Consider the following 20,893-nt stretch of genomic DNA (forward strand, 5'->3'; position numbering starts at 1 on the left):
TAGATTGAGTGGGTTTGGGCTGGAGAGATGGCTCAGTGGTTAAGAGCACTGACTGCACTTCTAGAGGTCCTGAGTTCAATTCCCAGCAACCACATGGTGGCTCACAACCATCTTTAATGGGATTCCATACCTTTTTCTGTTATATCTGAGGACAGCTACAGTGTACTCACATACATAAAATCAATCTTTAAAAAAACCATTAGAATGGTGGGTTTATTAGGTAGATAGCAAGCTCAAGCACAAGACTGAATAGCAAGAGGTATGTAAGTAGGGATGGTAGATAAATATCTATCCATCTGGATGGATGGATGGATGGATGGATATCTAGATAGATATCTAGATAGATATCTAGATAGATAGATAGATAGATAGATAGATAGATAGATAGATAGATGTAGATGATAGGTGATAAATAGGTAAGTAGATACATAAATGATAGGTAGATGATAGGTGAGAATAGAGAGATAGATGATATATAGGTAAATAGATGGATGGATGGTGGGTCGATAGTAGATAACCAGATAGGTAAATGACAGATAGGAGAGAGATGATGGATAGGCAGATAGAAAGTAAAACATTAAATCAGGCACTCAAAACAGCCATCAGAAACCAACTAGGGAAGGAAGCCCTTTAAGCAGCTGCCTTGGGCTTCCCACAGAGAGCCCCGGGGCAGGGTGGAAGACCCCATCAGGTGAGCCTTCCAAGTGAGAGAGGATGTCATCAAATTAGGCCCTCTCAACATCCAGCAGAAACTGATTGGGGAAGTTGAGGCAGTCAACTGTAATTCCCAACTGGCCCTTCTCTCTATGGCTGACCTCTGCCTCCTTCTCCCACTCAGGCATTTTTTTTTTTTTTTTTGGTTCTTTTTTTCGGAGCTGGGGACCGAACCCAGGGCCTTGCGCTTCCTAGGTAAGCGCTCTACCACTGAGCCAAATCCCCAGCCCCCCACTCAGGCATTTTTATACCTTGGGATAAACAATGGTATCTCTGGTTGGAATGGTTTGTGTCCACGTTGTTTCATCCCTGTCACAGTTAGAGGGGAGCCTCTTCCCAGATGAAGGGCTTTGGAGGACTCCAGCTAATCATCCTTGAATCTGAACAGGATGGGATGTCAGCTAGTTTCCAGAGCCAGCCTCCTAGTGAGTTCAAGTAACACATGACAGTTGAACAATGTAAGGGACTTTTAGGTCCCCAGACCAGCAGGAAAGTGAGAAGTCAGTGACAGAGATTGTCACAGAGTGAGCCTAAGAGGCTGCAGGATGCCCTGGAAGCAGGGAGGATACCAAGTCTGCCGGTGCTCATGCCTGTGTATAAAGGCTCTGTCCCTGACCAGGGTCTGGGTTCAAAGGACTCATTTTTCTGAGGCCCACACCAAGTTGCTTCCCTGTTTGGATTATGCAAAACAAGTCCAAGCCTACCCCTCATCACTGAAAGGAATGCTCTGGGGTTGTTTATAGTTGGAAAGTTACAGCTGAAGGAAGGCACACACACACACACACACACACACACACACACACACACACAAACTAGTGGTAGCCCCAGTGACTAGAGTCTTCTTTCCAGGTCACTGCAGAACAACACACATCTGTGGCCCTCACTCTCAACTCCTACGTCGAAGTCTTGACTCTCAGTGGGTTATGATGGGAGCGTTTTGGAGAGTGTCTGGTCTGGAAGGCAGAGTCTCCACCTCTGGGATCAATGTTCTTATAAAGGACCCCAGAGCTGGTGTGGTGGCACATGCTTGTAATCCCAGAGCTCAGGAAGAGGAGGCAAGAAGATCAGGAGTTCGAGATCATCTTAAACCAAACATAGTTTGTTTAAGGACAATATGGGCTACAGGAGAGACCTGTTGAGAAAAAGGGCTATGGGGGAGGGGTGAGGAGGCTCCTGAGATAGGGCCATGTCTTAGTTTGGGTTTTACTGCTGTGAACAGACACCATGACCAAGGCAACTCTCATAAAGACAACACTTAAACTGGGACTGGCTTACAGGTTCACAGTTTCAGTCCATTATCATCAAGGTGGGAGCATGGCAGCATCCAGGCCGCCATGGTGCAGGAGGAGCTGAGAGTTCCACATCTTCATCTGAAGGCAAGCAGGAGAAGACTGGCTTCCAGGCAGCTGGGTCAAAGGTCTTAAAGCCCAAGCCCACAGTGACACATCTCCTCCAACAAGGCCGCACCTCCTAACGGTACCACTCTCTGGGCCGGGCATATTCAAGCTGAGGCTCTCAGCAACCAGCCCTGCAGGCACCCTGATCTCTCTTCCCAAACCATATGAAGTAGGTTTCCATCCCTCGACAGCCACTCCTGTGTGGGGCTGTTTGTTATGGCAGTCTTGCACAGACCTGTGAGGGTCTGCTGATGGGTGTGAAGCAAGAAGGAGCCCCTGCAGGCGGGAAGGCATCGGATTCATTTCTGTGTCTCCACCTCCCGGCACAGTGCAAGGGCAGTGTAATGGCTACTCTTGGTTGTCAGCCTGACTATACCTGGAATGAACTACAATGCAGAATTGGAAGGCTCACCTGTGGTTCAGATCTTGAGGCTGGGAGATACAAGTTTCTGACCTGGATCTTGGCATGGAGATCTTGAGGCATAGAGGCTATGAATCCTAGAAAACTAAAACAAGGAGAGATCTCTGAGTTCAAGGTCAGCCTGGGACAAAAAAAAAAAAAAAAAAAAAAGCCCAGACCCAGGCATGTGATGTGGTACACACCTTTAATCTGGGCCACACCTTCTGTTGGAGACCTGCATAAGGACATTGGAAGAAGGAAGGAAGATTCACTCTTTGCCTGCTTGCATTTACTTGCCAGCATATCTGTTGGAATCTACTTGCCTTGAGGGACAGAGCAACTACTAAATCCTTGAACTTCCCATTCACAGCTGACTGTTGTTGGGGACTTAGACTACAGACTGTAAGTCATCATAACAACTTTTCTTATTATATAGAGACTATTCATAAGTTCTGTGACTCTAGAGAACCCTCACTAATACAGGGAGGAAGGAATCCAGCAACAGCACCCCTAGTTCACTATTCACTGGACACCTGTTATATGCAGGAATGAGGCAGACACACTTTGCCAGTATTAGGCACCCTTAAGGTCAGCAAGTGGGTATGGCTCAGGGGATGAGAGAGTTGAGATAAGTTAGAGTTGAGGTGGGGAGAGGGAGGGAGAGAAACAGGGACAAGATATGATTCTAAAGAACACACCTCAAAGATTGAGACCTTTCAGCTACATCTCGAGACCAATATTGAGTCCCAGTAGCCTGTCACATTATGGACCATTCTATCCATAAGTTCTCATGAATCAATCATGAACGAAGATTTGAACCATAGAGGCTTTGGGACAGGGAGACCCCTGAGGCAAGTGTAGGTTCTGTAGTTCCAGGCAGGAGGAATGAACAGCCCAGCATGGAATGGAGCAGATGGGAACCAGGTGGAAGTGTAATTTGATGGGGGCTAAAACACACGGAGTGGCCATGAGATGGCAGGAAAGGGGGCAGGATTCATGATGGGCGCAGGCCCAGGACCACTGGGGATGTGATAATGCCACCTCAACTTGGGTTGGGGGAACTGGGGACGTTCCATGCAGGCTCCTTAGGCTGTATCCACAGAGCCCAGGAGGAACAATGGATGTGGAAGTCTCACTCAGGGAAGAAGGTTTGTTGTACTCATATTGTCATTATCTGAGTGAGCTAGAGGGATCATGGCTCCCAGATGTTCCTCAACCCTTGCCGTGGCAAGATTTAAGTTGTGTCGCAATGCCCTTGGGACTAGTTCCGGCCGGCATGCCCACTGATACCAAGATGCATCAATCGATGCATCTTAAATCCCAATGTACACATCTGAACATCTGTATACATAACCTTTGCTACCCTCCCATATTCTGTTTTATTGTTTCTTCTGACAGTGCTGGGAAGGAAACCAGGATCTTGCACATGCGAGGCAAGCACTCTACCTGAGTCATACCCCAAGTGCCTTCTGTATACTTAAAATTGCTGGTAGGTTACTTAATGCAAGGCTAGGTTTATTTGCCTTCAGATAGGGTCCCATTGTGTCTCCCAGGCTGGGATCAAACTCGGGCTCAAAGGATCCTTTGATCTCAGCCTCCTGAGCAGCTGGAATGGCAGGTGGGAAGCACCATGCCCAGCTCCTGTTAAACGCAGAAGCTTAGTCAGAATAAAAGAGCAAAGCCTCCTTATAGTGTACGCATGCATGAGCTGGTGGCTTTGCCTACTTACACACAAATGGAGGCCAGAGGTCAAATGTCTTTATCACCCTGCACCTCATATGAAATAAGGTTGGGGCTGGGGATATGCCTCAGTGGTTGCACTGGTTCTTCTTCCAGAGAAGCCAGGAGCAGTTCCCAGCACCCACACAGCAGATCACAGCTGTCTGTAACTCCAGTTCTAGAGGACCCTACATCCTCATCCAGACATATATGCAGGGCAAACATGGAGGCATGTGAAAAAAATAAATTGTAAAACATGCTCTTTTACACTTACGTACTTTGTGGCAGGGGGTGGCAGGGGATGGAGGTCAGGGCAACTGTCAGGAGTCAGTTTTTCTTCTTCCACCATGTGGCTTCAGGGATGACCTGAGGCTGTCAGGTGCAGCTAGCACCCTACTTGTTGCTCTGCCCACCTTACTGTTACTGTTGGAGGGGTTTTCTTTCTTTTTTAATTTTTTATTCATTATTTTGAAACAGGGTTTTCCAGTGACTATTAGGTATGGCCCTGTTGGATTAGGTGTGGCCTTGTTGAACTTGGTGTGTCACTGTGGGCATGGGCTTAAGACCCTCACCCTAGATGCCTGGAAGTTAGTCTTCTGCAGCAGCCTTCAGATAAAGATGTAGAACTCTCAGCTCTGCCTGCACGATGCCTGCCTGGATGCTGCCATGCTCCCACCTTGATAATGGACTGAACCTCTGAACCTGTAAGCCAGCCCTAATTAAATGGTGTCCTTATAAGACTGGCATTGGTCTGTTCACAGCAGTAAAACCCTAACTAAGGCACAAGTTGGTACCAGGGAATGGGGTATTGCTGTGATAGACCTGACCATGCCTTTGTTTGGAAGAATATGAATTTTGGAACGTTGTATTTGGAAAGCATTGGGATGTTTTAAGTGGGATGTAATGAGTCATGGTAGTGGGACTATGGAGGACTTTGTTGCTGTGAGTGATTTGAACTGTGCAGACCTGGCCCAATATGTTTCAGTGGAGAAGAATGTCAGTATGTGACCTAGAGACTGTTCTGGGGGTATTTTGGTGAAGAATGTGTCTGCTTTTTATGAAGAGTCTACCTGAGGCTAAAGTAAAGAGATTTATATTAATTGCATTGACAAGGGAAGACTCAAAAAAGCCCAGCAGAGACTTTAGTTCTTTAGTTAACTCTCATGGAGAGCATTTTGAACAGTGAATCAAGCTTAGAAAGGAAAAATATAAAATGTAAGGTTCAAGTATTAAAGGGGCACCAGGAAGGGAAATGGAGCTGAATCCTGTGTCCTGGGAGATAGCAGATTAAGGGAGTGGGATTTTGGGGCAAGATTCTACCCAGCATGGTAGCACACACCTTTAATCCCAGGAGACAAGCTTGCAGATCTCTGAGTTCAAGGTCAATCTACAGAGCAAGGTCCAGGACAGCCAAGCTCAGGCATTGAAGGACTTGGAAATGAGAAAGCTGGTGATAATGTAATAGAACAAGGGGGCCGTGTTCCAGTTCCTGCAAGCAGCAGAACTCAGCAGCTCCAGCCATGTGTCTCTGGCTTTAGAGTAAAAAATAGAAGGGACTATTGGGACAGTTGATGATGGTTAAGAATAAGTAAATTTCTTAACTAAGACATCAGCGGTGATTAAAAAGAGACCAGCGTCACTGAGGTGAAGTCTTCTGGGAAATGTTTTCTGAGAGCACCAAGAAGCTGTGTTCCAGACATAGCCAAGGTTGTACCTTGTGCTGCAGCTGGACTTGGTAATGTGTAGGTGGTGCTGGTTGTGAAGCATGAAGGGGTCACTGAGAACAGCTGAGGCTTGGCACTGTGAGAGGCCATAGGAGGGCATTGGTGAAGGTGCAGCCTCAGTTGTAGTTGACAGCCCAGGACTGAATGGGTCATGCAAAGGAGTAAGTTAAGGCTTGGCACCATGAAAATAACCTATGACAGTCTATTGGTGAAGCCTAGTTACAGCAGAAGATCCCAGTGTATTGGAGATGCCAATACCATAAGACGATCACCAAGAACAGTAGCGGCAGTGGAGTGGATCAACCTGAGCTTAGAGTGCTACAGAGGGCAGAGCTGGAGAAGTGATGCCAGCCCTTTGGAGGAGCCAAGAAGATTATGTGTGGATCCCAGACATTGAAACAAGAAGCTGTAATATTGAAGTTGCCTTGGAGACCCCAAGATATTTGAGATGCCAGAGCCACAGGATATCTGCTGAGGAAAGCTGCTAACAGTGAGTAGAACCAGCCCAGGAAAAGCCGTTTGTTGTAGTCAACAAAGATGAAAAAGGTGGAGATCTGAAAACTGCTTTGACATCAGACATGGAGATGCAGCGTTTGGGGTTTGCCCAGCTGATTTCCTGTTTTGCTTTGGGGATTACAGTTAAGTGAATAGATGGATCTTAGAAGAGACTTTGAACTTTGAACATTGTTGAGACTGCTATAGACTATGGGGACTTGGAAGTTGGACTAAATGTACTTTTTATTATGCTATGGCTAGATATGGCCCACATATACTCATGTATAGAACAAGCCTATGGGCGCCAGAGAGTGGAATGTAATAGTTTATATATGCTTGGCCCAGGGAGAGGCACTATTTGGAGGTGTGGTCTTGTTGGAGTAGGTGTGTCACTGTGGGCGTGGGCTCAAGACTCACCCTGGATGCCCGGAAGTCAGTCTTTCACTAGAAGCCTTCAGATGAAGACGTAGAACTCTCAGTTCTGCCTGTACCATGCCTGCCTGGATGCTGCCATGTTTCTGCCTTAATGATAATGGACTGAACCTCTGAACCTGTAAGTCAGCCCCAGTTAAATGTTGTCCTTAGAAGAGTTGCCCTGATCATGGGGTCTGTTCACAGCAGTAAAACCCTAACTAGGACACCCTGGCTGTCCTGGAACTTGCTCTGTAGACCAGGCTGGCCTCAACCACAGAGATCTGCCTGCTTCTGCCTCCCAGGTGGTGAGATTTAAGGTGTGCAGCACCACATATGGATCTCTTCTTTTTTTGAGACAGGGTCTCACTGCGTAACTCTGGCTGGTCTGAAACTCAGTCTGTAGATCAGGCTGAGTTCAAACTCACAGACACCTACCCAGTCTGGAGTTAGAGAAGTGCACAGCCACAACTAGCTTTTGCAAGTGAGTTGGGGCCATCCCTCATGCTCTCTCTGAATCTTTTTGATTCATGGTTTGTTTGATCCATTGTTATGGAATCCAGATATGAAGTGCCAGCATATGGTGGCAGTCAGTGGGTGTGGTGGTGGTCCATGTGGTGGCAGTCCATGTGGTGGCAGTCCATGTGGTGGCAGTCCATGTGGTGGCAGTCCATGTGGTGGCAGTCATCAGCTGGCCAGTGATACACTGGTGGCTACTTTTGAGGGAGCCTAAGAGTCTTCCCTCTACTGCTTTTCTGTCCTTATCTTCTATGCTGTGAAAGCCAGCCTCCACAGAGCCACACACATGTCTCTCCACTACTACTCTTACCTTACATCAGACTCTGTCCTCTCAACAGTAAATGGGCCTTTGCATTTTATGACACTCTAGGGCACTCTCCTGGAGATCTGCCACCCTGGCAGACTGCCATACAAGCCCGGTGAACTAGGATTTCCCAGCATTCACTCTTGGCAGGACATGCTGCTGTCCTGGGAGAGGGGCCGGTAGAGGTATGGGATCCACTGCTCCAAAACCCTGCAATCCCATCATCCTGGAAGCTGTAGTGATATCCTCTCATGTGGCAGATTCTGATGAGGTCTCAGGCTATGGAGCTGTGTTCCTTCCGGTAGGCTTGCTTCACTGCAGGTGTCTCACTTGGCGTGCAGGGGTTCTAGGAACTGACAACATGTATGTCTGTACCATGTGTGTGCTGGGTGAAGAGAGTCATTGGTCTCACTATGTTGCCTTGCTTGGCCTGGAATTCATTTTGTTGATTTACAGAGATCTACCTGCCTCTGCCTCCTGAGTGCTGGAATTAAAAAATGTGTGTGTACCACCTTGCCCAGCCAAAACACCTTCTGTGAACAGGAGACCTAGATAGCTCTGGGACTCCTTATGTTGATGGGAAGCAAAGTAAGCTAACATATTGAGCCATCCTGTTTCTGCACATCCTCACCAGCACTTGATGTGGTTGCTATTTTTCACTTTAGCCTTATGTTGGGTGTGCAATGGCTGAAACTCTGCCCAGTCCCTCCAGAAGTGAGATCGGATTCCAGTTCCTCCATACCACCCAGCACTGTCTCCATCTGGCTTTTTAATTCTGAACATTCTAGTGAGTAGTTGTACCTCTGAGTGGTTTTGATTTCCATTTCCCTCATGGATAATAGCACACAGTACTCTTCCAGGTGCCCACATGGTGCCATCATGTCTTCTTTGAGGCAGCGTGTGTTCAAATATTTAGTCAATTACATTTCTTAAATCTTCCATTGCTAAGGGTTGTTCATTGGTTTTGCATATGCGAAGTGAGCTGCAGCCTTCTTGTTTAGTTTCAATTTGCTTTTATAAATATAATCTGCAGGTTTTTAAAAAGATTGGACCTTTACCTCCTTCTTATTGAACTGGGAGAGTTATTTATATATTTTAGATCCGGTCCTTGGTCAGACATACATTCATTTTCCAAGTTTCTTATAGTCTGAGTCTTTCCCTTAGGTGACCTATTTTTTTCTCCCTGGTCTTATTGGCTCCACCACTCCCATTTTCCCTTGGCTAAACAGTTAGCTCCACAAAGGGCAAGTATGCTTTTCCCTTGTGTCCTGAGCCACAGTGGGTGCATGAATATTTATTCAGTGCCTACCTCTCCCCAGCTACTTCATAGCTGTCGGGAGTGCAGGAGACCTGTGAAAAGAGGGTCTCAGAGCAGCCTGTTGCAAAATTTCAGGTCAGCAGTAAGGAGGCCCTACCTGGAGTAAGGTGAGCTATGGGGGTGAGGCAGGCACGACCAACAGGGGTGACGTGGCTCAGAGAGGTTCTCTTCTCCCTAGGCTGTGCTACCGGCAAAGCCATCTTGCATCATCTACACAGTCCTTTTTGCCCAGAGTCAGGGTAACCTGAATGACTTTGGTAAGAAGCTGACTTGGATGTATGTGGGATAGAGGAGAGGGGTCAAAGCACTTTGTTGGTTCCTCTGTCTTTAGTGTTTAGTGCTTATTGCATGATGATACCTACCTGGGAGGGGCTGTAGTGCTTGGTGTCTATATAGGCTGTGGTAGTCAACCAAGATCTGTGTCTGCCTGTCCTGTAGACTGATGCAGGGCCTGTTTGATGGAGGCCTTTCAATGCTATAACTAACAAAGCAACAGCTTCATCTCTGGTGGAAATGTGTTGGTGTGTGTGTGGGGTGATAACACATTGTCACATGTCACTTCGTGTCCTTTCTGTCCACCCTGGCATGTCTCATTGAATCTGGCAGTTCTTCCCTTTATGGTTGTGCAAAGCTCTTTCTGTAGCAAACTAGGCAGCAGCTCGACTAGTTACTTTAAATTCTCCTGTGTGTGTGTGTGTGTGTGTGTGTGTGTGTGTGTGTGTGTGCTTGTGCTTGTGTGTGTGTATGCATATGTGTGTATGTGTGTATGCATTTATGTGTATGAGCATGTGCATGGCATTACTGTGGAGATCAGAGAACCAACTTCTTTGTTGGTCTTGGGTCCTGGCCTTCCATCTTGTTTGTGACAGGGTCCTTTTCATGTTGTTCACAGCTTTATGTGCCAGACTAGCTGGCTTTGGAAGTTCCAGAATTCCTCATGTTTTTGCCTTTCATTTCACTGTGGGTGTACAACTATGCCCGAATAGTTTAGGTGGGTTCTGGGGATTCGAATTTAGGTCTTCGTGACTGCATGGCAAAGGTTTTTACCCACCTTGGAACTGTCTCCCAGTCCTGACTTTGTTTTCTGAATATGTGAAAAAAAACAAAGAGTCAATCCTTATTGCAAAGGGCTGCTGTGTGAGTGAAGGAAGAGATGCCATAGAGGAGTTTAGCATATAACGTGTGCTTAGTAATCATTACTGTGTTCTCACAGATTTCCACAGTGTGCATTTCAAACACACTGACATCTCCTGGGGATGCATGTGCCACCATTGGTATAACAAAGAAAGGAATCTGGTCTGTTGAACTCAGGGCATGAAACTTATTTTGTGCACACACCTATTTATGAATTTGTTCAACAGTTGGTGGACAGCAGCAGCACATTGGCAGGTGCCATTCTGGCTCCTGGCAAGAGCCACATTATCTACTCAGAAGGAACACAGTGGCCAGGGGTTAAAGCAGTTTTTCTGGGATTTCCCCTGTACATTAGGGTGATGCTAGTCCTACTGCCATGCTGAGTAGTAGGTGCTCATCTGTCTCTCTTGGATAGGGGAGAAGGAAGGCATTGTTTCTAAGGTGTCCCTTTTGTCCCTTCTATGGGTCTTGTCCTTGTAAGGCTGCTTGGCTGAGACTTCCAGTCAGTGTTGACCTTAGATGGGCACACTGGACCTTGGAGGACATTCAGGTGTGTGTGTGTGTGTGTGTGTGTGTGTGTGTGTGTGTGTGTGTGTGTGATGTGTGTACTGTGGGTTCAGACTCCTCAGCTTCTAGCCCACAGTCTCCTTGAACAACTTTCTCCCTGGGACTCAGGAACTTCTCCAATGTCACAGGTTCAAGTCTTGGGACCCCTCTTTAGGAGCAGGAGCTTGTGAACTAAATTGCATCAAACTTAAATTGTACAGTCTAGGAGTGGGAAGCCCAGACCTTTGAAGCAATGTATAGCTGGTATTGCCAATATAATGTGGGCTTCCTCCTCTCCTGTTGTTAAATGAAGTAAATGTGGTATAGTCCTCACTGGGGTTGTTCTGAGGACTAAGAAAATATTTTCTCGGGAGCTGGAGAGATGGCTCAGCAGTTAAGAACACTGACTGTTATTCTGGAGGTCCTGAGTTCAATTCCCAGCAATCACATGGTGGCTTATAACCATCTGTAATGGAATCCAGTTTCCTCTTCTGATAGTGTCTGAAGGGTACTCACGTACATAAAATAAATAAATATATCTTTAAAAATTTTTTTCTCAAAGGCTCAGGTAGTTGCCTAGACTTAGGTTTAATTACAGCACCCACAGAGGTCGGTGGAACTCTGTGAACTTGAGGCCAGCCTGATTTACAGTGCTAGTTAACAGGGTGGCCAAAGCTATACAACAAAAGCCTGTCTGGGAAAAAAAAAAAAAAAAAAAAAAAGAACAAAACAAGCAAACAAAAAAGTCACTGTTTGTCACATATGCAACTTCCTTATGGACTGAAAGGATGCTTACAGCAAACCCAGGTAGACAAAAGGAGCCAGAGGCAGAGGAAGTCGTAATAACTTGCCCGGGCAGGCAGACCCGGGAAGCTGAGGAGGAGGGAATAGGTTTTGATCCATCCCAGCCTTCTTTAGCCAAAGGAGAGGTGTCACTGAATCTTTAAAGTTTCTCAGTTGAGTGCTCCAGTTCAAACTCGACGTATCCAAGAGGGACCCCCAGACACACAGGAGGGCCAGACGCTTGCCCTGACAGGCGGTGAGGGAGATCGTCACCTCAGGGGTGGGGGTGATGGTGGGGGTGGGGGTATGGGTGGGAGGAAGCGTGAAGCAAGCTAGGCCATGGCAGCAAGACCTGTGGCTTGAGGTAGATGGAGTGAGCCCGAGTGTCTGGCTGGAAGGGTGGTTCCGACCGAGCTCGACGCCTTCTGCGTTTTTGCAGGGCTGTCCAGGCATGCAGATGGGGAAACTGAGGACATAAAGCAGCGCTGGGAAGCCTGGCCACGAGCCTCTATCAGTCTCTAAGACTTGGCTCCACGCGTACACGACAGCACAGCCCACAGTCCTAGCTTCTCTGGGGGGTGGGGCAGGCCTGGATCCGCCCCTTCAGGCGGGGCTTCCCGTTGCCGCGGGGCCGTTAATTTCAGGGCGGAACGTTCGCGCGGGGAGTGCGCGCGCGCGGGGGAAGGCATTGAGGGAACGCTGCAGATTTGGCTCGGCAGGCTCCGCGTGGTGCGCGCGCAGCGCCATCCGGCGCACCACCCGGCGGCTCCACCCAGCCCAAGGGGCGCGGCCCGGGTGGGAGGCGGCGAGAGCGCGAGCAACACTGGCGTCTCCGTGGCGCGGCAGGTGAGGCGGCGGGTTCGGGCTGGATGCCAGCGTCCCGCGTCTCCCCAGTCCTCAGGACCCGCCCTGGGTGCCCGGGACCCTAGTGCCCTCTGATGCGCTGGGGACCCCTGCCTCCGACATCCCCTGGGGATCCCTGGGTCCGCGGCCACCTGTGGACTTGATCACCTTTCACACCCAGGAAACCCCAAGTCCTCCAGATTTCCCTCAGACTCAGCACACAGGAGACCTCAGCGGCTTCAAGGCCTGAGACCGTTACATCTAATCCAGAAGCCCAACAGATCCCCTCTGGTCCTATTCCAGAGACTTCTCAGGTCTCCAGGCCCATGGACTCCCATCTCTTCTTGTGTGGAGGCCTTCCTTCCTAGGATCTCCTGCCTCCCTTTCTTAAACTTGAGGTCCACAGAGCCTTGCAGCTTCTACTAGAGTGTTCTTGAGGTTTGTGGATGGTTAATAGGAATAAAAGTAGAACCATCTGACAAGTCAGCAGAGGACTACGCATAACCAAAGAGGAGGTGGGATGTGGGGCTTCGCATGTGCATTTATTTTCACAGTGCAGTGAAGGCTGGTGTGGGACCGACTCATGGTAGAGAAAGGCATCGCTGGGAGTAAGGGAGTTGGGCAGGCGATACCTCTTTTAGGTTGTTGCCTCAATGCAATGGTAACTTCTTCTATCACACACAGCCCACCAAAACCAGTCCAAGAGAGCAAGGCTCTATTACAGTGGCTTAATAAATGGGAAGACGGCAACCTCAAGATCCATCTTTCTGGGGTCATGATTCAAGGGTGGCTGTCTTCCCTGAGGTAGAGGTTTGGGACCAAATGGTACACATCTATCTTATCCTTTTCAGTCCTGGAAGTCCTTCTATAAGGATTATCATTTTCTCAGGCTGTTGTCATTGATAAACAGTCCCTGACTTAGTACACAGTTGGTCTGGTACCCTGAGGCACTGCCCCAAGAAAGAACATACCTGTCTTGATGATTGTGAAAGACTAGGGCCAGACATTTTTAAAGAGGGAGTGGGTGCTCTCTTCGGTCCAGTGCTTGGTGCTGGAGGCAGATGGCACAGCTGCAGCTGGTAAGGTTTGGGAGGTGGGGACAATTAGCCAAGTTGGTGGTACTTAGAGTGCGGTGGCCTTAAAGGTAGCTGGGGTTGGGAGGAAGGGGTTTTAGAGGTAACAGGGAAACAGACTCTTAAAGATGGAAGTTGTTGAAGGTGAAGGAATGAAAAGTCAGGGACAGGCCCAGCACACCAGATCTTAGAGGCTCTGCCGGTGGGTGGCAGAGCTTTGTCTTGGGGGTGGGGTATCCTTGTAGTGATGATACAGAAAGATGCCACAGCCCTCATTCCCTCACGCCTTCTTCAGTGACTGCTTCTGCCATTACGTAGTAGGCAGGGCTTTGGCCACAGACGGAAGGAAGGAAGGAAAGAAAGAAGGAAGGTAGGATGAAGAAGGCCTGTGAGGTAAGTGTTCCCAGTTGAGATGGAGAGATAGCAAGAAGGCCTGAGGTGGAACCTGGCATTGAACTTCTATGCTGAGCAGAGGCCTGAGCAATTTAGAGGAGCAGGACACCATGGAAGGGCTTATAGAAGAGTGAAGTGACTTGTACTTTTGTTGGGTGTGCGTATGTGTGTGTGTATGTATGTATGTGTGTTTGTACATACCCATTCCACATGGGGTCGGGGTAGGGGATAGGATATATATCTGTGTGCATGTGGAGGCAAAGGACAAACTTGGGTGTCATTCCTCAGGTACTACCCAGTATATTTTTTTGAGGCATGGGCTCTAACTGGCCTAGAGCTTATCAGTTAGGCTAGGCTGCCTGGCAAGGAGCTTCAAGGACATGCTTGTCTTCACCATCCCAGCAGCGTACACCAACACTCGTGACTTGTTTTCTGTTTTGTTCTGTTTTACATTAGTTCTGAGGATCAAACCCAGGTCTATGTTTACAGGTCAGATGACTGGTGACTGAGCCATGTCCCTAGTCCTGGCTTACATATTTTTCCAGTGATCACTTTAGCTGTGGTGGAGAGACTTGTTTGTAGGCAGCAAGACCATAAAAGATAGGTGTGATTTGGACTCAGGATGTGTGGTTCAGTAGCCCTCTAGGGCTTGACTAAGCTTAGACATGGGAACTTTTTTAGGTGAGACTTTTATCTGTTTGCTCATAGGTGGTGCTCACCTTAGCACCTCACCAGAGTGTCTGCTATCCAAGTATAAGACACAGTGCTTTGGTAGGGGGGAAGAGGACCTGCAGTCAGCCGGAGACTGAAGGGAATGGAAAAGGAGAGCATTTGGATGTGTCAGCACTGTCTGTGTAACTGGAAGGGCTGAAGCTGCAAGCAGGATGTGTGGATGTCTAGACAGGTGAGCACTTTAAGGTGTGACACACTGTAGACAGTGGATTAGGGATTATGAAGAAGAATGACTGAAGCCTGGATTTTGGAGAGTGAGATGGAAATAGACTAGTGCAGAAGGACTCTCTGTGGCCACCACAGCTACACGTGACTGACGGCACTTAGTATATACCTATAGTGACAGGGTCTATAGCTAGGGTTTAATGGGTTAAATCTAGGGGTCATGGGAAGCATGTAGGTTGCTATAATGTTATCCCATGCAATGCCTCTAGCCACCTGGGAAGTGCCTTTTTTCCTTTTCCACGTGTCAGGGAACAGACTCAGGGTGAGCACACACACCTGTTGTTGGCGGGGCCCTTATGGGTTGTGTATCTTTCTTTCCTCCACAGCCTGAAGCTGGATTCTTTTGCCTAGAGACATGGCCACACCTCTTCTTTAGCTCTCCTTATGAATTCTGCTAAAGTTACTGCGTTCTGCAGGCAGTTGTGTGACAGAGCTATGTGCTGGCTCTGTGTGTGCGCGCACGTGTGTCCCTCCATGTCCGTCCATGTGTCAGTCTATGTTCTGGGCTTCCTGATGGTGTGTTTCTGGAGAATGGCAGAGGGCCAGCAGGCAAAACAGAGCAGCCAACCTGGGGGCCCAGGGTGAAAATGAGCATGATTGGGGCTGGGGACTTGGGGCTGCAGGGTGTAGGTAGTGAGGTGAGAGTTAAAGGAATCAGGAATGCAAACCAGAAGTGAGTTACAGCTGATGCCCGGGGAGATGCTGACCAAATTACTGGAGTCTCAGCTTTCACCTCAAAAATGTGAAGCCATTTGTCATTACAGAAACCCTAGAGCCCTCCAGCTCTAAAGTTTTGTAGTTTTGCTGCGCTGGGCTGGGGTGGGGGTGGGGTTCACCTGGGCCCAGGTTGGGGTGTTTTACCTTATTATGGCAGGTTTCTGGAAAGCATCCTGTGTGTTGTTTGGCATCCCAGCACTGATGGTAGAACAGGATGGTAGGACAGCAGCCTAATGGCTGCCTTTAGAGTAGAATGAGTTGAGCAGCTGACAGCTGTTGGCACTTCACTGAGAGTCAGCTCCAAGGAATCTGATGCCTCCACGGGCACCTGTACTCACATGCATACACTCCCACAGTGACATACACATACTTTAAAATATACAAATTTTAAAAACATTTCATTATCAGAGTCCAAAAGGTGACTGAGTACAGAAGAGTAACTGGTCATCTTCGTAAAGCTGTGGAGCAGAAGCCCCACTTTCAAGCCAACACAGTAGGTCACTGACAATGCCCTAAACCTCCAGACGCCCACACCCTGCACACTGCCTCTAGTCTGAGTCCTGTGACTTCTTTGGCTCCTGGCTGAGAGCATGCATGTAGCTATAGGCCCTACTGAGAGCGCACATGCAGAGTGCTTCATGTTTTCTCCTAAAAGCAACAGTTATTAATGTTTATCTTCTGGACAACATCTTATGCACCCTGGCTGGCCTTAAATTTTCTGTATAACTAAGGATCCTCCTGTCTCTATCTTTAAAATTCTGGGATTGCAGATGTGTGCCGTCATGTCTGGACAATGCTATCTTTTGAAGGCACTATGGACTTAACTGTTTCAGTTGTGGTGCTGGTGGGGTTTGTGTTTTCTTTTGTAGAGTGTGTATTATTCTCATCATTGTAAGGTATGTGTGAGCGCACGGAGCACAGTATGTGTGGAGGTCAGTGAACGACCCTGCAATCATTTGTCTCATTTGCCTTTTGGGGGTGGATTAAGACAACTTCTCTATTTTTGTAGCTATTTCTTAATTTGGGCTCAAATATGTAAGCAGTGTGGGAGTGGGCACTGCTTTCCAGACACCAGTTATCTAGTACCCCCACACTTTTTGATTGTCTTTCTACCTAACCCTGGCTGTCTTGGAATTCACTATGCAGACCACCAGGTTGACCTTGAATTCACATTGAATCTGACTGCCTCTGGATCCTAAGTGTTGGGATTAAAGGCCTGTTTAACCATGCCTAGCTCAGTTAGCACATTTTGAGCATTACAAATAGGTTTTCTAAAACTAAAACTAAAATACTCTTCTTTATTTTAGTGATTGGTCAAGTAGCATGTGCTCAAGGTCAGGTTTGTGTCTTCTGTACATTGCTTTGAAGTGTGTGCTTGCGTTGTAGAGAGGCCAGGAGAGAATGTCAGGTGTCTTTTCTTACTGCTCTTTGCCTTCTTCCTCTTAGACAGGCTCTCACTGACCAACAATTCCCAGATATCTTCCAGTCTCTGCCCCAACAAGAGTGTGGGGCCCACATAGCCACACACAGTTTTTAAGTTGGTGTTGGTGATTCAAACTTAAGTCTTAGTTTTTGTGATGTAACTTTTTTATTTACCACTGAGCCATCCCCCTCCCTAGTATTTTTGAGATAGGGTTTCACTGTGTAGGTCACTATTCACTATTTAGACCAGATGGGCTTAAACTTTTAGTAGCTTTTCTTTTGCTTCTTTTGCCTCCTGATTGCTGGAATTACAGGCATGAGGAACTGTGCTTGGGTGACCTTGTTGGGGGGTGGGGATACACAAGCGGGCATGCTTGGCTGTCTCTGTGTGAGTGGAGGGGATTGGGGGGTGGAGGAGTGTTGAAGCAGATCTCATGCTATATGCCCACTCAGAGTGATCCACCTGCCTCAATCTCCTGCATGCTCTGGTTACAGGTGTGAGTCACCATACCTAGCATTGTTCTCTAAATTGGAGAACACAATTCATCCTCAACTTCCCTGATTACAGCAGCAGTGGTTCTATTGTGACAGTTGTGGGAAGTCTCTGAGAGAGTGGTGCCCAGTTGGAAGCTTGCTGTGTGCCTATAGCCTGTAGGCATTTTTTTTTTTTTAAGATTTATTTATTTCATGTATGAGTACACTGTCTCTGTCTTCAGACATACCAGCAGAGGGCGTCAGATCTCCATTACAGATGGTTGTGAGCCACCATGTGGTTGCTGGGAATTGAATTCAGGACCTCTGGAAGAGCAGTTAGTGCTCTTAACAGCTGAGCATACTACTACTGAGCTATATGTCTTGCCATCTGAAGGTCTGTCGTCAGGGGTACTGCTGCCCACTTGCTTATGTAAGCATGATGCCTGCCCTTCCTGCTGGGAAAAGGGAGTGGGGTTTTGAGTATCTGTTCGCTTTTCCTTCTGTATGATTGAGTTATGCAGCCCATAACTACTTCTTGCAGGATTTTTGTGTGTGAGGTCCTGGGAGCAAGGGCTTTGAGCCAGCTGAGGGTGCCTTGTGCCACAGAACTGTAACTTTACCTCTCCTGCATTTTTGTATTTAAAGCCTGTACTTTGGTATAGCATTAGCTGGCTCTGAACTCCCTGAGATCCATCTTCCTCTATCAAGTGCTGGGATTAGAGGTGTGTGCTTCCATGCCTGGCAGAAGTCTAGTTTTTTTGTTTTTTTTTTTCAAAGCATAATTTCTGAGTCTCCCACAGAATTGGATCCTGATTCACTCTGCTTGTTCACTTTTAATAACAACCCCCTCCTCCCAGCTTTATGGCCACTTTCATGACTCTGACTTGTTCTTTCTCCTCTGATCTTTGTGGCAGTGTAGAACCTTGGTTGTAGCCAGCCATTCAGACAAGGGCTACTTGCATAGCTTGGACTGGGCCTGGCTCAGCAAAGCTCCACACTGGGTGGCACATACAGTATTCTTGGACCTGATTGGCTCAAGCAACCTTGTTCCTCAAGTAGGTTACATTCTCCCAGGAGGCTGGACTTGCTTTACAAGGCTGAGTTGCAGAGGATCAACTACGCTGTCTAGTGCCTGTCAAACTTTGACTTGTATCCCATTTGTTGGTGTGCTAGGGGCCAAAAAAGTCACAGGACTCAGACTAGAGGCAGTGTGCAGGGTGTGGGCATCTGGAGGTTTAGGGCATTGTCAGTGATCTACTGTGTTGGCTTGAAAGTGGGGCTTCTGCTTCACAGCTTTATGAAGATGATCAGTTCCTCTTCTGTACTCAGTCACCTTTTGAACTCTGATGATGAAATGTTTTTAAAATTTGTATATTTTAAAGTATACACTGTGGGAGTGTATGCATGTGAGTACAGGTGCCCGTGGAGGCATCAGATCCCCTAGAGCTAGAGGTGATAAGCCAACTGACATTGGTGCTGGGAACAAAAGTCAGGACTCCTGTAAGAGCAGTACATGCTCTTAACCACTGACTGAGCCATCTCTCCAGCCCTTCTGATGAACATGTACTTAGTGTTGGATGTCAAGGGATTAAAAAAAAAAAAACAAGGCAGTCTAGTTACTGCAGAGCTCATTCATAATATAGGTAGGATTTCTTATTCTAGGCACAAAATACTCTGCTAAGACTCTGCTGAAGGTTTTAGATAAAAAGGATAGTAACTGCTTTGAGATCTGCTTTTGGCGTGAATTTACATTTAGAAAATACTGGTAGATTTTTATGAAAAAATGTGTTGCTATGATGACTTGGTTTTGAGTCTGGAAACTAGTGACGACATGGTCACCTAGGAAACAGAAAGCTGCAGCATCTGAGAGGCCTCTGAAGGGTTTTGTTGCTGTAGTCTGGAATCTGATTGGCTTAAAAGAGTGGCCTTTGAGAAGGGACTGGTAAATCAGAGATAGACTGGCCTCCAAAAACTTGCCAGTAGAGGTCAGGCTAGGAAAATCTCTCACTTGGGCCTTGGTTTATAAACAAAGGGGAGATTTTGGACAATCTCTGGATAATTATATGAGATCTGGCTCTGATCTTTTGGCTGCTGAAAAACAGGAAATGAGGTAATGTCTTTAAGCATGTAGTGTTTATAAAGAACTATAAATGGCTAAATATGGGCAGCTATTCAGTTCATCACCACATGGGTCCTGAGAGGAAGTCTTGTGCGTCCCCTGCTGGCTGCTTTGATCTCTTGAGGTCCTCAGCAGCTTAAAAGCCCAGACAGAGGCCCCTCTCCATTATGGTGGGAACCCTTGTAATATTGGGGCTGGCTGCAGAGACTCTCCAGATCCCTCAACTCATGCTGAGGCAGGGCAGAACAGGGACCAGCCACAGCATGCCTGTGCAGGCCAGAGCTCCCTTCTGTTCTGTGTCTCTGGGTCTCTTGGAGAACTGAAATCACTTGCTTTTGTGTTACTTTGTAGAGGTTGAAGTACACATTTTGGATTTTAACTGATACCTACAGGTGTATGGTGAGTGAAAAGCAGTTGAACAGGAGGAAGGAATTAGAAACTTTAAAAATCTTTTATGTGGTAAAGGTTGAGGCTGTGTCATTTCTAGGGCACACAGACTGCCAGTGGCTGAAGTCAGCTATAAAGTGCTGGTTAGAGCAGGCTAAGATGAAGGGCTCTCCCCCAGACAGGAAGGCATAACCACTCTGAAGATACGGAGTGTGCTCAAGTTAAGTTCAAACAGGAAATGCAGCAGGATAGCTCAGTGTTCTGTCTTTCGGGGTCCTGACACTTGGTTTCAGCTTTGGGACACAGCCCCACTGCCTGGCCCAGCAGTTTGGTTTGCAGAGTACTTGCTCTCCAAAGAGGACTGAGCTTGGAAGTTTGGCCAGTTAGCAGGAATCCATGCTTTACAGTTCGTAGCAGAATAGATAAATATGTGGGCTCATTGGACACTTGGGGTGGGATCCATGGGGCTTCTATTTGCAGTGGAGGGGTTATATGAAATAGAATAGTCATAACTTGCCTTAGAAAATTTCCAATAGATTACAAAGCCAAAATAGACTTGATTTTATATGGTAACTGTAGTGATGTAGGAGGCCACACTCCCTGCCCTTCTGTCCCTTGGGCAGGTGGCATCCTCCACCAGCTTCAGGTTTTGATCCATGAACTGGTTTCTTAGCACCGAGGAAAGGTCATGGACCCTCAGAGATTTTGGTGGAAGCTGTGAGTGTACCCTCAAAGGCGGGAGGGTGAATGTGTGCAAATGTTTTCATGGGTGACTACAGGATACCATTTTCTCAAGACTGAAGGTATGATTTAGAGATCTGTTGAGCTGTGTGGTCTCTCCTAGAGTTATTTTTGGTGACCTAATTCTAATTCAAGAGGAATAAAGATTTGAGTGTGAACACAGGTTTTCAGTCCTGTGTGACATTGACTTTTAGTTTTGAGTAGTTTCTAACAACACAGGGGAACTAAAACTAGGACATGTACTTGGCTCTCAAATGACATGAAAAATATTAAAAAGCTGGGTGGAAAAGGGGGAAATGGCAC

General features: G+C 47.3%; 1 protein-coding gene across 10 annotated transcripts in view; it reads left to right on the top strand.

Annotated features, from left to right (window-relative positions):
* Positions 1-5,647: 5,647 nt before the first annotated feature.
* Positions 5,648-20,893, top strand: part of Siral2 (SIR2 antiphage like 2) — a 32,978-nt gene continuing 17,732 nt past the window's right edge. For 2 of the 10 annotated variants that reach the window (XM_087556593.1, XM_087556589.1), the window contains exon 1: positions 12,258-12,822. Coding sequence is in view for 2 of the 10 variants with exons in the window: in NM_001437894.1 (NP_001424823.1) it covers positions 14,666-14,677 (12 nt within the window). In the remaining 8 variants the exon portion in view is untranslated. 10 annotated transcript variants of the gene reach the window in all.

The sequence above is a fragment of the Rattus norvegicus genome, chromosome 7, assembly GCF_021556685.1.
Source record: "Rattus norvegicus strain SHRSP/BbbUtx chromosome 7, alternate assembly SHRSP_T2T, whole genome shotgun sequence".
Taxonomy (NCBI): domain Eukaryota; kingdom Metazoa; phylum Chordata; class Mammalia; order Rodentia; family Muridae; genus Rattus; species Rattus norvegicus.